Below are 16,997 nucleotides of genomic sequence, written 5' to 3' on the forward strand. Positions count from 1 at the left end.
GATGGAAACAGTGCAGCTTGGAGACAATGTACAGCCTGGATGCATGGCGGTTTTATGCACAGCAAACGCTAAGTAGAGAGAACCGGAACCTTCCTTCCTGCCTCCCTTGTGGCTCCAGTCCATTGCAGGGCATGGCTGTACTTTCTGCCTTTGGGTTCCATGAAACACCTCTGCATTCTTGTAAGTTTTTATCTTTGCCCATGTGGTTTGAATAGGCTTTTCTTCCTTATCAAAAATGAAAAAAATCAATAGGAGACTTTTCTTTTATCTATCTATCTATCTATCTATCTATCTATCTATCTATCAATCATCTATCTGTATATCTACTTTTAACATTTCTTGGCATGAGTAACAACATAAAAATGATATTAAGGAAGTTGCTCTGATCATGACGCCATTTCATCCACATGGTACAAAGGAGTGGCAAGGAGAAATGAGTGTCCTCGAAAGAAGAGACCTGGAAAAAGTTGGAACACAGGCTCTAAAATTAAGCAAAACAGTAGAACAGTAGGAAAAAAAAAAGTTATTTTTGGTCTGCCAGGGCAAGACTTACCAGAGATGTGTTGTAGGACAACAAAACCACACATACAAAAAAAAAAAAAAAACTATGTGATGAATCTCAGTAAGCAACTCACTGTTAAACCTTGAATGAGGCAGTTCAAAGCCAGATAAAAGTATTTTTACCTCTAGGTTAAATATAAGAATTCAAAAGCTATTTAACAAATATAGTTTTAAGAATTTTTTTTTAATGGAAGGGAATAGATTAATAATGAATTATTGAGAAAAATTAAGGGATATTCAAGGTACAATCTTAAGATCAATATTATAGAAAATTCTGTATTATCCATTCATCAGTAAATTTTCTTTGCTGTTGAACTAGATGCACATACACAGTACAATGTTTATTATATTTGAATGGCTTATTTTTCAACCTGGCATTAAATAAAAACCAAAACCTTGCAAAAAAGTTATTCATGTAAAAATAAAGACCACTATTATCTAACCCTCTGACAATAACCACAAGAAAATAGTGACCAAATGATTGTCTTTCAACTTGAACATATGAAAACACTGTATTAGTGAGGAAATAGCAATAACATCTTCAAATAATTCAGTAAGTCACCAAACAACTACAAAACTTATTTTAGTTAAATGCATGTGTAACAAAGTGGAGTTATTCTCCAGAGTTTATTAACTGTTAAAGAAACATTAGTGGAACAATTTATGAAGGTAATCATATTGGAGGATGAAATGCACATGTCAATGTGTTTGGAAGAACTCTGTGAAGGACTAAATGAGGGAAGATTTTGCAGATGCACTAAGCTGCTATGGGACCAAAAGTGATGAATGTATTCCACTTGGAATATGCCGGAAACATACTTCTAGCCCAGAGGAAATGTTCTACCATGAACTGCATGTAAAAGACGCAGTTATTTTCAACTACTTTCATATTAGTCTTGTGAATATGAGTGCACACAAATGGTGGGAGAAGCCTAGAGAGGTCTAAAATATGTTGCATAATAGGCACAAATTCAGCAAAATAAAAAATCCTGAGAAATGTAAATAGTATCAATAAGCATATAAAGAAAAAAGAGTTAATATAGACCAGGAAATTGTCAACTGATACATAAGACATGACATAAAGTATATGTTGATTTTCTTCTATGTGAAGAAAATGTTTACACTCAGGCCACTAATTACTTTGCAGATTTGCCTGGAGTTAAAGTAGATGCGTAAGAATTTAGTCAAATGGTAGCCTGATGTATAATGGAACAAATCCAGGGTTAAGAATTAGAAGACATGGATTTGGTACCAGTTTTGGAATGCATTTGCCCTGTGACAACACGCAAATTACTTTAAAACTCTGGTTCTCAATTTATCCATGAAGTAGGGACAATAATGCCTATATCACAGAGTACATGTCAGAAGTAAATGAAATAATTTCTGTAAAAAACATTTTTAATGACAAAGTTTGTTACTAATATTATACATACATTCTAAATACATATTATATAACAAGCCAGAATTTAATTGCACTCATTTGAGTCAGGAAGTTTCATTGAACGAGTTAGTTGAAAACAGGTTGGTATTATTAAGATGGTATGATATTTTAAAGTTAAAAGATTTATAAGGAATGCTTGATTTGAAATGAAATTACTAAAATCTCACCTTTGACAAAAGAAAAGTCACCAGTTGAGCATTAATTTGAAAGAAAAGGGAAAACATCAGCAAAAAATTTGAAAACAAAAGTGAAGAATGTCATTGCTTAATAAGAATAGGAAAAAGTAGGTATAGAGTAAAAATAATTCCCCAAACAGGCTAATACTTTTAAAAGATAATGTGGATTTTTCAGTTGGAGGTGCTTGAAGTATGATCGCTGGTGCTGAGAAAGAATGCTAGCGTAACACATAAAAACTAACTCTGGCCAGGCGCGGTGGCTCATGCCTGTAATTCCAGCACTTTGGGAGGCCGAGGTGGGCAGATCACGAGGTCAGGAGATTGAGACCATCCTGGCCAACATGGTGAAACCCTATTGCTACTAAAATACAAAAAATTAGCTGGGCATGGTGTCGTGCACCTGTAGTCCCAGCTACTCAGGAGGCTGAGGCAGGAGAATCGCTTGAATCCAGGAGGCAGAGGTTGCAGTGAGCTGAGATCGTGCCACTGCACCCCAGCCTGGGCGACAGAGCAAGATTCTGTCTCAAATAAATAAATAAACAAACAAACAAACTATATAGAATGGTAATGTGCTGAATGTATTATCAGGAGGGGGAAAAAAAGAAAAAAAAGTAAGGCAAAAAACTGTGTGGGAAAATGGAAATAGAAGCAACCATATAAAGGATACAATATTATAATGCGATGTTTAGATGGAAGGAAAGGGACTAAACCAATTTGGGGGGAAAATAAAGAAAACAAGTAATGGACAAAGGGAACACCTGAAATGGGATTTAAGAAGTTCAAGGGCACCCCATTCCCTGCCACTCTTAGGATGTAAATGTATAATCTGCAGCTGAGCCATCAGTACTTGGGAAATTTTGTTTTGCAGTCCTTCCTAGAAGAAGGTTATAATCTCTTTAAATGAGCAGTAGTAAAAAGTTCAGAGGTTACAGCTAAGAATAAAAGCCAGCAAGCTCAGGCTCCTGAAAAGTTCACTCTGTCATGAAGGCTCAAAAGTTTATTTAAAAATAAGTGGCATGACTTAATTTAAAAGCTGCCTGGTGATTTCAATGACATTTAGCAAAATAAAAAAAGTGTATGCTTTGCTATAAAGCAATGAAGTGTGCAAGACGTGCGTGGGAAGAACTAGGTGAGCTCTCATAATCCTCTCCGGTGATTCAGATGCAAACGCTTGTGGTCAGGTTTGTAGTTGAGAGGGTGCGATGCAAATATATTTGCTTTTATGTTTTTCCTCTTAGAGTGTTAACCCTCCTATGTACAAGAATAGACAACAGCACATAGTTTAAACTCCATAATAAAATTTCTCTGATGCATGTTCAATGCGAAGATGCCATAATTTCCTACTGATAGGACTTTGATGTATGACCAAACCATACGCTTGCTTAACCTTCTTTCCAAACCAGAGAGGAAGAGTTGAACAAAGAATAGTTTTTGGATTTAAAGAAGCAAAAAGTTAATGCACTCCTATCAGAAAAAGAAACAAATATAATCCTCCTGAAGAACAGATTTGAACAAAGAATCACATAAAAATGAAGGATTTATTTCAGGGAGAATGAGAGAACTCCATTTCAAAGCTTCTACCCAGCTGCTACAGAAAACAGCAAGGGGAGGCTTATCTGGTCTATCTGATTGAATGTGCAGATATTGTATTGTCGCTGAAATGGAGATTTTCTTTTGAACGCTATTTATTACACCCGCAAAACTTATTCACTGACTAACCAAGGTGGAGTCAGATCTTGCAAGTTTCTTAGCCACAAAGAGTAACACAAAGGTACAAACATAAAAAGTTACATGAGGCCAGATACAGGGGCATTGTGTTCACAGCCCAAGTGGCAGAAAAGCTGCCTGATACAATAGAATCTCTTTTATTATAGTTTGTTTGTCCAAGAGAAATAAGGCAGGAAGGCGTCTTCAGGAAGACTGGGAAGGAACTGAACTGTTTGCAGAGCAGTTCTGAAATATATCTGAAATCTCTGGGTTAGAAACAAAGATAGTTCTGTTTGTTCATATGGGATGAAAAGAATGGCAGAGCTATTACTAATACTTGGGAAAAGATGTTAGGAGAAATTGGGGCAGAGAGAAAGGGTGGAGGAGAGATAAGAACAAAGGACATTCTTAGCATTGATGAATACATCAATTGCACACCAATAAAATGCAAGTTCCAGTGTATGCTCCACCTAAGGAGGGCAAATTCTGCTCAAATAAAAAGTTTTGTGATAAGCGAATGTTTAGAACCAATTCCATAAAACCCTACAGAAAACTCTCTGAAATGGCCTGAATGTGACTTACATGACCACAACAGTTAGTGCTAAAGCTCAGGGTATTGTACAGATTTGTTAAATAATATAGAGATGAGGAAAGTGAAGTTGGAGCTGGAGAGGACTTAGAGGGGCTTACGGATGGTGGGAGCAGCAAAGTAGCCAGAGAAACCAATGTTCACCAAAATAACAGATGTGAAAATTAAATGGGATGAGATGTAGCCATAGTAGATCCTTAATACTTATTTGTGGAAAGAGGGAAGGAAGCAACAGGGCCACCAGGTATGGTGATGGGCTGTACCAGATCTAGGATTGACCTACTAAGTCCCCAGTGCTATGCAAAGATTGTGTGTGTGTGTGTGTGTGTGTGTGTGTGTGTGTAATTCTTATAAGAACCCTAGGGTCTAGATGGTATTTTCCCTATCTTGTAGATAAGGAAACTGAAACTCAGAGAAATTATGTTACTTGTACAAGATCTCCCAGCTAAATACTGAAGGCGGAGTTATAATTTACATCAGGTCTACTTCAAAGGTATACTATTAAAAACAATTGAGAGATGCAAAATTTATTTTAAAAATACATCAATAAATGCAATTTATTGTTTGCTGTTTTCTTAAAAATGTTCTTTCCCATTACACTACTTTTAGGTAATACAGCCATTTATAGCATGCCTGGGGCAGTAAGAGTTTGCACAATTGAAAAGAAAAAAATCTGTCCTGAAATAGCAAGATGAAACAGTGTTGCCTTTCTTTTTTTTTTTTTTTTTTTGACAGAGTCCCACTCTGTCGCCCAGGCTGGAGTGCAGTGGCTCTATTTCAGCTCACTGCAACCTCTGCCTCCTGGGTTCAAGCAATTCTCCTGCCTCAGCCTCCTGAGCAGCTGGGATTACAGGCGTGCACCACTATGCCTAGCTAATTTTTGTAATTTTCGTAGAGATGGAGTGTCTCCATGTTGGCCAGGATGGTCTCGAACTCCTGACCTTAGGCGATCCACCCACCTCCACCTCCCAAAGTGCTAGGATTACAGGCGCTGCTTTTTTTAACTACCAAAGGTGCTGCTTTTTAAAGTAAGGCTACCATCTTTCTGCAGTGGTCAACTTACCATAATAAGCAACTACAGAAAGGAGTTTGCATGGAGGCAAAAAGGTGTGGATGTGGGTAAATAAATCCCAATGCACAAACTATCAAAAATGAGAATTGTAAAACCTATTTACAATGAGTTGTAAAAGACTAATACAGCTGAATACTTCTGGGGCGGAAGTACTAGATTAGTGAAATTATACCAGTCTTGATCTTGATGATGTTGATAAAAAGTGGTTTTTAACATCCATAATTCAATGCGATCATATGACTGAAAACACTGACTATTTAGGTTGAAAGTAAATAGGTCACATTTGCTAGATAACTTTTAAGTTAGACAAGTGAGCTCAAGGTAAACATATCAGTGTCTACCTGTTACCTGGCCCCTCAGCAATCTTAAAAGGATTATCAGTGGAATCAATGAAGGAGTGAGGCACTAATTCAGGTTACTATTCTTGTCTTGGTTGTCACCTTAAATTATTTACTCTCTGTAGATCTCAATTCACTTTTTTTTTGTAATTCAGACTATAATATTATCTGGATTTATAAGATATCTTAATGAAGAAGTTAAAATAGCCATTTTGATATATAAAGCAAAGTACTACTCTGAGCTCATTTTTATCTATAAAAGAGGGATACTGTAAGATGTTTGATGATGGGTCATTTACACATCTGACTTATAAAGTTTATGTTTATTTGAAAATATATTTGATTTTTAAAAGACTTACTGAAAGCATTGCTAATGAAAAAGGATTGCTTGTCATAAATTTCACCTTAGCCGTAGAATTGATATAACAGAGATCCAAAAAGAGTGTTGGGTTTCTGGCTGAGGACAACTGGTCAACAATGTCAAAATAGGATGTGCTGGTAGAAACCTTTTGGGACAGAGAATTAGAAAAACTGGACACTTATCATTGATTTTGATATTGAATAGATGTGTGGCTTCAGCTAGACCGCTCCATTTTCGAGTACCTCTTATCTTATTTTCAAACCTGCATGATGATAATCCCTTCTTCATATTTTTATATTAGTATTATCAATGCTTAAGATATTTCTAAATGAAGTAAGGACATTTGCTGCAATCTGACCATTGTTCTAAATTAGCTCCATGCAATTTTCCTTGGACACATGTGTCTAAGTTAATTTTGTTAACTTAGTTTTATTTCATTTCCTCTGTTAAAAGGAAATGCATTTATCCTTTCTTTTCTTTTATTACCACTTAAATGTCCTGCCCCGAGGGTTTCTTGTTATTTACACATCTTCCAGGCTGGGCGTGGTTGCTTACACCTGTAATCTCAGTGTTTTGGGAGGCCAAGGCAGAAGGATGGCTTGAGAACAAGAGTAGGAGATCAGCCTGGGCAACACAGTTAAGACTCCTATCTCTACAAAAAAAATTCTGAAAATTAGCTGGATGTGTTTGTGCATGCCTGTAATTCTAGCTACTTGAGAGGCTGAGGCAAGAGGATTGTTTGAGCGCAGAAGTTTGAGGCTGCAGTGAGTTAATCAAGCCACTGCATTCCAGCCTGGGTGACAGAGCAAAATCCTGTCTCAAAAAAAAAAAAAAAAAGATACCTTCCAGCAATAGTTGAACTTTCACTCTCCCATCCATCCATATGTATTCAACATGTAATGGATTCAGCATGGATCCATGCATATTCAACGTGAATTGGATGCCTACAGCATACAAAGGCTGTGCCATCTGCTGGACTTTAGACCATTTCAGTTGTGGCATATGCAGATTGAAAGCCACGTGGTTAAAACTTATACCCAGCATGTTGAAAAAGCAAAGCTGACAGTGGCAGATACTCTTGACCTCTCCTAGACGCTGGGAGTGTTTGACAGCAAGCCCATGGTTCAATCTATTCCTTTTCCAGTCGTCTTCTGAGTCCGCTCCTGTGTGTTGCACTTGAGAATGCCTGACTGATCCTGAGAAGATTAAGTTGGCTTGAACGGAATCTTAAAGAGCTAGACATCCCTTTGTTTATTTTGTATCAGAGAGCACCTTGATGGCTGCCCCAGCATAGACTACAATTTCATAGGTTTTTCAATTGGAGGAGGAAAAACATATTTACCAGGATAATCCCTCCCCACTCTACACCCTAAAGCAGAGTTCCTAAATTGGATAATTTTTTCACATTTCTCATATGATTGCATTCTTAAGTAAGAGAACCCTTTGGGTGAGAAAAATTAGCAAATAGATTTTCTATAGATAAAAATATCCTGTTGAATGACATTTCATAAAATTGTCTGCTTCCGTAGGTTTTCCAGTGACTCCATAGTCTCCATTCAAGCAGGTACCATGTGAAATCTGTCAAAATGTCTTACCTTGTCGTTGCTTTTCCACATAGTGGGAAATATTGAAGATCAGTGATATAACCAAAGCCAAGCCCAGCAATGCCAGAAGTCCCCAGAGGAAAAAGGGGCACCCAGAGTTTCCTGGAAATTAAAATACACATACACATAATACAATAGCTGCTTACCCATTTGTTTTGGTCTGGCTATTGCCATGATTAAAGCTGTTGTATTTATTCATAATGAAGGACACATTCTCTACCAGGAAAGTAATTAATATGCATAACTTTTTTCAGTTTTCGAAGTGGGTGTTGGTGTTAAGTCGCTGAATTCAGCATGGGCAAAAGGATTCAAGTTTCTCACATTTTGAATGTTTATGAAATAAACGACTTTTTTGTGTAGCTACTAAAAGGTGACAAATGGTGACTGATAAAAAAAACTTTTGTTCAAAAAGCAACAACATACAAATTACCAAGAATTCTAATTTGCTATACTTTTCACCTTTCTTTAATCCTCAGACTATAACCATACATGCTTTTCTTATTTACAGAAAATCGCCTGTTCTCTTCCATTAATCTCAGTAGTATAGAATACGATGTGTTGGGATAAAACAATAATTCTGGAACCCAGTTTTGTTAAGATGGGCCACAGGGAGCTTTTCTCATACTATGTAGAGCCCCATGAATGGAAAGTGGAAAGTTAATTACACTTCTCTTTCCCTACACAGGGCCTACACAGGGTCAGAATAATCAGTATTACTGTCTTCCACCCCCACATCTTGTCCCAGTAAAAGGTCTTCAGGGGCAATGACACACATGGAGAGGTCATCTCCTATAACAATGCCTCCTGGAATACCTCCTGAAGGACCTACCTGAGGCTGTTTTACAGTTAACTTTTTTTGTAAGTAGAAGTATACTCTAAGGTAATGATAAAAGCATAGTATAGTAAATACATAAACCAGTAATATGGTCATTTATTATCATTACCAGTTATTCTGTACATAATTGTATGTGCTATACTTTTCTACAACTGACAGCACAGTAGGTTTGTTTACACCAGCATCACCATAAACATATGAGTAATGCATTGCACTATGACAGCCCAACAGTCATGATGTCACTAAATGATAAACATTTTTCAGCCCCATTATAACCTTATGGGACCACCATAAAATATGTGGTCAATCATCGACCAAAACACTGTTTTGTGTATGTGTGTGTGTGTATGTGTGTGTTTGAGATGGAGTCTTGCTCTTCACCCAGGCTGAAGTGCAGTGGCATGATCTCGGCTCACTACAACCTCCATCTCCCAGGTTCAGGCAATTCTCCTGTCTCAGCCTCCCAAGTAGCTGGGATTACAGGCATGCACCACCACGCCCGGCTAATTTTTGCGTTTTTAGTAGAGACAGGGTTTCACCATGCTGGCCAGGCTGGTCTTGAACTCCTGACCTCAAGTGATCCACCCACCTCGGCCTCCCAAAGTGCTGAGATTACAGGTGTGAGACATCGGGCCCAGTTGGACCAAAACATTGTTACACAGCATATGACTGTACCTTGTACAATGACAATTATATAATATAACATAATATAGTATAGAACAACTTCCCTACAAACACATTTTATAGTTAATTTATTAGAGTTGACCAGGGAGTCCCACTGGTTAAAATTAAGCATTTAATGGATGCAGTAATAATTTACCTTTGGCCAAATTGGACTTGTAACCCTGCTTTAGACATAGTTCAACCTATAATTATTGCATCCAATTTCTATAGTATATACTTTGGGACCTTGTTCATTCACTCATCAAATGCTGAAAGGATGAGAAACTGATTTCGGAAAGATTATTTTGACCTTGCCTGTGTGAAACTACCTGGATTTACCCATATGGAAGTAAAATAGACTTTGATGATTTTCTATTCTGGGACATGTCCCAGTTATGTTTTCAAAATTTCTTAAGGGAGTGTCAAGACTGCTTCCATCTCACCGACCATTAAAGCATACAATCTGCCTAAAATGGCAATAGAGAGTTGAACTTCATGTTGTAGTCAGAAAATAAAATTTAAAATTCTCTGTTGCTCTTTCTTATTTGCTTCCATTTTCCACATTTGGGCCTTTGTTCTCAGGACAAAATAAAACATGTTTTAAGAAAAAGAACCAGCCATATGAAACTCTCCATTGAATACATTAATTTCAGGGATACTATGAACTGGAAGATATTATTAAATGCATCCCATAGTGTCTCAAATATAAAGGCCTGGGGATTTCCTTAAGAACTGGCACATTTTTGCTATTATATCCCATGTGAATATTGTACTTGGTCATCTGTCTGTCTTTGATACACAATCTACTTTAAGCAAATCTCCAGAACTTTATGATACTCATTTTTGTGAACTAATCGTATCCCTTTTTCCTTATTTTCTCTTCACTTTGACTTATTTGGTTATCTTTTGTACTGTTACACTTATTTCTAATACCCCTTTTTCTGGGGGAGGAGTAAATAAATACATGGAAAATAATAATAAATCTCTAGCACTTATCACCCTTGGGAACACTAATAAAAATCAGTCTCCTTTCTACTTAGCATTTTTTTCTTTCCATTTCCCATAACACATAGCATTTAGTATATACTCAATACATAGTTATGGTTTGAATAAATAAAACATAGTACAATATAACCAATCATACTTCAAGGAAATAAACAGAAAGCCCTAATCTTATTTTTTAAATTACACTGAATCTAGCTACAAATCATCCAATCATTTGGACAAAATTATACTCCAAATAGAAGTTTTGCTTTCTCCTTTCCAATTAAAGAGAATTGAAATAGTTGGATTAGTCCATTAATTGCTATAAGAAGATAATTTGACTCTCAGCTACAAAGAAACAACCTAATCAATATCACAAGCCTATATGCTACACTGAAAGCTTTTGGGAAAGTCCTAATAATTTTCAGGAAATATGTCAGAAACACTGAGGCAAAAACTTGGGTCACACTGTACATTTCTTTAGGGTTGTGTTTTGTCATTTACTGTTAGAGTAAATTTGCCCCACATAACCACCTGGAGGGCTTTTAAAACACAATCTAAATTCTAATATTGGGGAGTAGTTTAAGTATGTGTGATGTAGTTTCACATGGTCTCTGGTTTCCTCTGCTTTTGGGGTCCATAATTCCTAATACTTCTGTTTTCCAAGTTTTTAAAAATAGAATTATATACATTTTAAACAGGAAGATTTTTATTTAGAGGCTTTATATTTTATGACATTCTTAATATCTTTCATGATTTTTTGATTGCCAACAATAAATACCCCCATTTTGAAAACCAATGCACACACATGAGAAGAGTAGACATTAAGTAGATAATGGTGGAAATTTTCAACTTGAATTCAGGTCTGCATAAATGTACAGACACACACAGACACACACACAGACACTTTATACCTCCCCTTACCTAGTAATGCTAAATACGCAGTATAAACATCTCCATACTCTTGTGGGTATCTACTTAGTACAGACAGTGCCTCTTAGAATATTGGACGCACAAAGTGCTTAAAACTTTTTGCCCAACAAGTGTAACCTTTAGTATCAATATCCATTAACTGTAACTACTTTCATTTGTATAGCTTTGATCAATTTTTAAAAACTCCCACACAATTTGAATTCAGCTGTTTACACTGTTAAAAAGCCAAAGGCTTTGAGAAATTATCAGAGCGGCAATGGCAGCTAGGAAAATCATGATTTAAGTTTCTCTCCAGCTTCCAGCTACCAGGGGCTAATAGTGGTGGGTTTAATTATAAAACCTCTGACTCCCTTAAAGCCAACAGTAATTGGCAGGCACTGTCTTTGAAATTCACAATTGTATGTGTTCTGGAAGGAAACCCAGCTAAGCAAATATAATGTCTTTCTGCTGGCAGATTTGATTTACACAGAAGCCTTTACTTAAAATATTAACAATAGGAAAAGCAATAAATAGAATGCCTTAATTGTTTTTACTTCAGGCTGTCTTTAACTGAGACAAGTGTATGAGTTTATAGTATATTACAGCATATAGCTTCTCTTAATGGCTTCCCTTGGCTTGTAAACTCTGTCAGAGCAATGAACATCTCTTTGCATTCCATTAATGTGTAGATTTATTTTAGGCACCCAGATCTCAATAGCAGTATTATGATCCCCATGGCTCTACTCATAAAATGAGGTTTTCTTACCATGGTGGTGGTTGGTACTAAATAAGGCACATTCTTGATGATTTTTTGAATGTGACATATCATCACTACACCCACAATCCCAACCACTGCCCATCATCCCACGATAAAAGACATTTGAATCATGGATATCAGCACAGGAGGGGGCTCTCAAATCAGTTCCAGGCTTTCAAGTAAAATACCATGCTGTCTTTAATGCAAATCTGAAATCCACTGACTTTAAGTGTCTATTATGAACAGGGGGTTATTTGAGAAGTAAATGGTATGTATTGGGGAATGAGCTGTGATGGGGTAAGAGAAAATAGCAATATTAGCTTTGGATTACCTATTTTCAAACTGGAAAAGGGAATGAGAGTAGTCACTAGTTGTGTGGCTGGTTGTGTGCAAATCACTGAACCTCACTAAGACAATTGTAACCCTGGAGTTCGTATCTTCATCTGTGTTACATTAAGGCTACCTCTTCCTAGCACATCATGATTCCCCTCAATCAACACTTTATTTAATTGAAGAAAGTATAAATGTGAAAGTAAGGTGGAGGGCAGAAGAGAGAAATTATGATACCTCCAATGCTAGACTCTTCATTGCTTCTACAATTAAACTTTACCCGAGATTGGTAAACCTCAGAAATTCTACTGAGATTAAAGTGCTGCTGTAGATGAACCTGTCTTTCTCTGTATTTAGTGACTCCATATATGTGTACTTATTGTTTATTTGAGAAGAACCTTAGTAAGATCCTCTGAAGATGGCATGGTTGTGTGGAAACTTTCATCCAATAAAATACTTTATTATGTTTCTTTTAATATTTCAAGAAGGCCTATTAATTTTGTCATCTCTTCCCTTTAATTCTGAAATGCTGAGAAGATTATGTGTAATCAAAAATGTCTGGAAAAGTGCCCAATAATGATTTCTCTTATTCACTAGCAATTTGTGGACATTTATTACTTGGAACTGTGATCTTTAATTGATAGTCTTTCCTGGATTGACTTTTCTTAAAAACACTGCCCAACTCATAATATTACCTAAATTAAATGGAGAAACATTGTCTTTGACCCATCTGAGTTTAAAAGATAATTTACAAGTTAGTCCCACCCAGTCTCTAAAAGAAGGGATTTCATTGTTCTCAAAAGGTGATGAGGCTCAAGAGAAGATAAAACTGAGTAAAGAAAATTGAGACTCCTTTTTTTAAAAAAATGAAGATGAGTAAACTAAATTGTGAATCATTATTTAAATTAATGATAGACCAAAGGACTTGTTTTCACCATTTGATTCCATTAATATTGATTTTATGTAAATGCAGAAACACAGCAGGAATTATGATACTAGAACATTGTGGATAATGCAGTGACTACAGGCATATAGATAGGAAAAAAGAAAATACTCGGGTTTTTGTTTTCATACATAGTTTTACTTAACTAGAAATAATTATTCCTTTGCGTGTGTTCAAATTTATTTTATTTTTTATTTTACCTATCTAAATATAAAAAATACTATCATCTGATTCTCTTCTTTCATGTGAAATTTTGTTTTGTTTTGACTTTTAATACCTGTGAAGCTTTTAAATACTTTGTCTTTGCATCTCTTCTGTGAAATTGTAAAAGTTCTCAACTGATGATGGAGGAGCTCCTGTATTAAACCCAAAGGGGAAGTCTGAACTACAAAATGCTGTGGAGGAAATGTTACCATATCTCTTCTAAATTTAGAATTAATTAGTCCCGAAAATAGTTGAATGTCATATTCACTGTCTTTGGCCTTCCCATGCTTTCTGAGTTCCCCATCATCATCAGCTCATGGCAATTATACTTAGTAATGCTATGTTCATTTCTTGCAGGGCACTAGAAAAATGGGGTCACTTGTTTTTGTTCTTTGCTAAAGTATGAACTGGTAAAGAAAAGGAAAGGTATGAAAATTGTACGTCAGCTTATGGTCCCTGTGTGATTTATGTAATCAATTGATTGTAAGATCCATCAAACAGAACAATGGAAGCCAATTCACAGAAATTATAATATATGCAATCTTTACTCCATAGCTGGCCTATACAAATTGGTATTAAAAGTACTATAAGCATAATAATTAAGCAAAAGATGTAATCAAACTATCGCAAATGATAGAGTTATAAACAGTTTAAAAATCCATGCCAAAATGTTCAACCTCATTATAATCAAAGTAATGCATATTAAACAATGAGTTAGCATGTTGTGCTTATGAAATTAGTGAAGATTTTTTAAACAAGATCAGCTTGTGAGGGAGAAGCACTGCTAGAATGAAAGGGAATTGGCATCACTCTTGGAAAAGCGATTTGGCAATAATGAGATTTAAAATGCTCGTAATCTCTTAGTAATTTCAGTTCTAGAAAGTTTTTCTGAGAAAATAACCCTTACTACGGAAAAAGCTATAGAGTTGTTCATCTTTCTGCCATATAAAAATATTTTTAAAAGCTGTGTACAACAGGGCTGGGCGCGGTGGCTCACGCCTGTAATCTCAGCACTTTGGGAAGCCAAGGCAGGCAGATCACGAGGTCAAGAGATCGAGACCATCCTGGCCAACACTGTGAAACCCCGTCTGTACTAGAAATACAAAAATTAGCCAAGCGTGGTGGTGCGCGCCTGTAGACCCAGATACTCGGGAGAATTGCATGAACCTGGGAGGCAGAGGTTGCAGTGAGCCAAGATTGCGCCACTGCACTCCTGCCTGGCGACAAAGAGAGACTGTCTCAAAAAAACAACAACAACAACAAAAAAAACTATATACAACATAAATGTTCAGCAATAAACAAATGACTAAACTATAACTGAATAGATGTCATTTTTGTTCATTCATTTAAAATGATTAGGCAGAAGTTATATTAAAAAGGGACGTGGTTATATTAGTGAAAAAAGCTGGATATATTATGTACATTATCATTTCAGTTATGTAAAGCAAACATGTAGAATGTATATAAATAAAAATTGAAAGGAAATACAACATATTTTGTGTTTTTAAGGTGATGGAAAATATGAATGAATTTTTAATATGTATTTCACAGTTCTCTCACATTACATAATATTCATGTTTTCTTTTGCAACAAAAAGATGTTTAATAAATTAAAAGTACATAAAAGAATACAGGAGGAATGAACCATCAACATGGATTCACAACAGCAATCAATATGGATCCAACCCTTTCACAACAGCGAGTCAATATGGATCCAACCCTCATGATTAATCGCACAGCAATTGAATTTTCACTGGCCTTTTCAAAATTGTCATCTCTCTGAATGTTGACAATTGCATTGCTTTCTAGAAAATACTATAGTGCCTAATCTCTGAGGAATTAGAATTACACCTATCCTGTTTAATAGCTAAACTAAACTAAAGAGGAATACACATAGTCAACAAAAGCTTCTTTAAAAATAACAAGTACTTCACATGGCATAATTATCAGTGAACGCTTACTGAACAGCTGTAATTAGATTTACATTCTAAAACACTGTCCACATTTTTCTTTCAAAAGAAAAACGTCAACTTATACTCATTAGCATGTTTCAAAATATATTTTAATTATACTAAAAGTTATCCAACATTTTAAAAATAACTACTTTCTAAATACTAAGGGTCTTCTCATTAGGACTTAGAAATTATTAAGTGAATTTTTAGACACACAAATGGAACAAAAACATTTAAAATGCCACTTACCTGACATGCTTCTTTTTTTAGAGAAATCTTTATCTAGCCATAAGACAAATATATAGATTAAAAATCCTCCTACAAACTTCTTTCCTAGGTATGTTGCTATGTTATGTTAAAAGCAGCATGACAGTAAAACTTATCTTTATCTGTGCCTCAGATTCTTTTCTCTTCTGTTTCTTAAAATCTTTTGTGTGTACTTTGTTTCAGTTACAAACAGGAAATGTGGTGAAGGAGGTGTCTTGAGTTTTGATCTGAAAACAGTCGACTTAAATTGTGTAACGTGGGAAGAAAAATCCCACATTCCTTTGTAATCTGACATTTGAATTTTTATCAATACCTGAGTCTAATTGAAAAATAAATAAATAAAGGTATGAATTAAACTAGAAAGGATCTTCCTATCTCTGGAGAGAATCCAGTCAGCTCTTCACAAGTAAATTCACATGGAAACAAAATAAGATACACTAAACTGATGAGTATATAGTAAGCAACCCCTGGGTGTGCTCAGCTATTGTATTTTCTTGAGCCATGATGGAGGACAGGGAGTTAATATTTTTTGGGCACTTAGTATGTATCAGTTGCCTTCTATACTTTCGCTTAATGGGAGGTTAGATGCCTGTCTTATTTCCTGACAGTCCTCACCTTGTCAGCATGAGTTTCTCTGTCCAGTCTAGAGCCACCTGACAACAAGCTCCTGCTCTCAACCACCACCCAGAGTCTTAATAGCAGCAGTTCTTACATGCTGGTATACATAAGTATGCTATATGATGCTAGTTTAAAATCCTGGGCCCATCTGAATCAGACTATTTAGGGTGAAGCACTAGAATCTGCACTTTAACAAGCAGATTTTCTGAGTGCATTTTAAATTACATATATTGTATATGATAAACTATTTTAATATAGATGTTCTGGACAATGCTTTCGGAAACTCATATGGAATAGAATCTATCTTATTCATTATTACAATTTCATAACTAGAATTATGCACACCGGCACATTGTAGGTCTCAATAAATACTCTCAGTGATTGAAAAAACAAAACAATGAGTGGCTTGTGTTTTCTTTTACCTCCATTATAGAAAATAACTCCCTAGTAAGCAAAATACAGTGCATCTTATCCTTTGGACAAAGCTAGCTAAACACTAACAAATTTTTCCATTTCAATCACTTCCCCTCGAATATTTTTTGGTGAATCATTGACTCAGAGGCTGTAAAACTGAAAGAGACCTTGGAGATTCTCTGGTCTAATCTTCCTTAAAAGGCATTTTTAAAGTATGTTCCATAGAACGCTCGGTCTTTAAGAAACTCAGAAGACAAATGTTTCTTCAAC

The 16,997-nt window shown here is 35.8% G+C and overlaps 1 protein-coding gene across 1 annotated transcript in view; it reads right to left on the bottom strand.

Moving 5' to 3' along the window:
• The window catches only part of LOC126947827 (T-cell receptor-associated transmembrane adapter 1), a 31,990-nt gene extending 16,083 nt beyond the window's left edge, over positions 1-15,907 (bottom strand). The window contains exons 1-2 of the mRNA XM_050778906.1: positions 15,678-15,907; positions 7,841-7,951 (exon numbers count right to left, since the gene is read on the bottom strand). Of these exons, the coding sequence (XP_050634863.1) occupies positions 7,841-7,951; positions 15,678-15,684 (118 nt within the window). The 5' untranslated portion in view covers positions 15,685-15,907. The remainder of the gene's footprint in view (positions 1-7,840; positions 7,952-15,677) is intronic.
• Between the last annotated feature and the right edge of the window lie 1,090 nt (positions 15,908-16,997).

The sequence above is a fragment of the Macaca thibetana genome, chromosome 2 (genome assembly GCF_024542745.1).
Source record: "Macaca thibetana thibetana isolate TM-01 chromosome 2, ASM2454274v1, whole genome shotgun sequence".
In the NCBI taxonomy this organism is placed as follows: Eukaryota; Metazoa; Chordata; class Mammalia; order Primates; family Cercopithecidae; genus Macaca; species Macaca thibetana.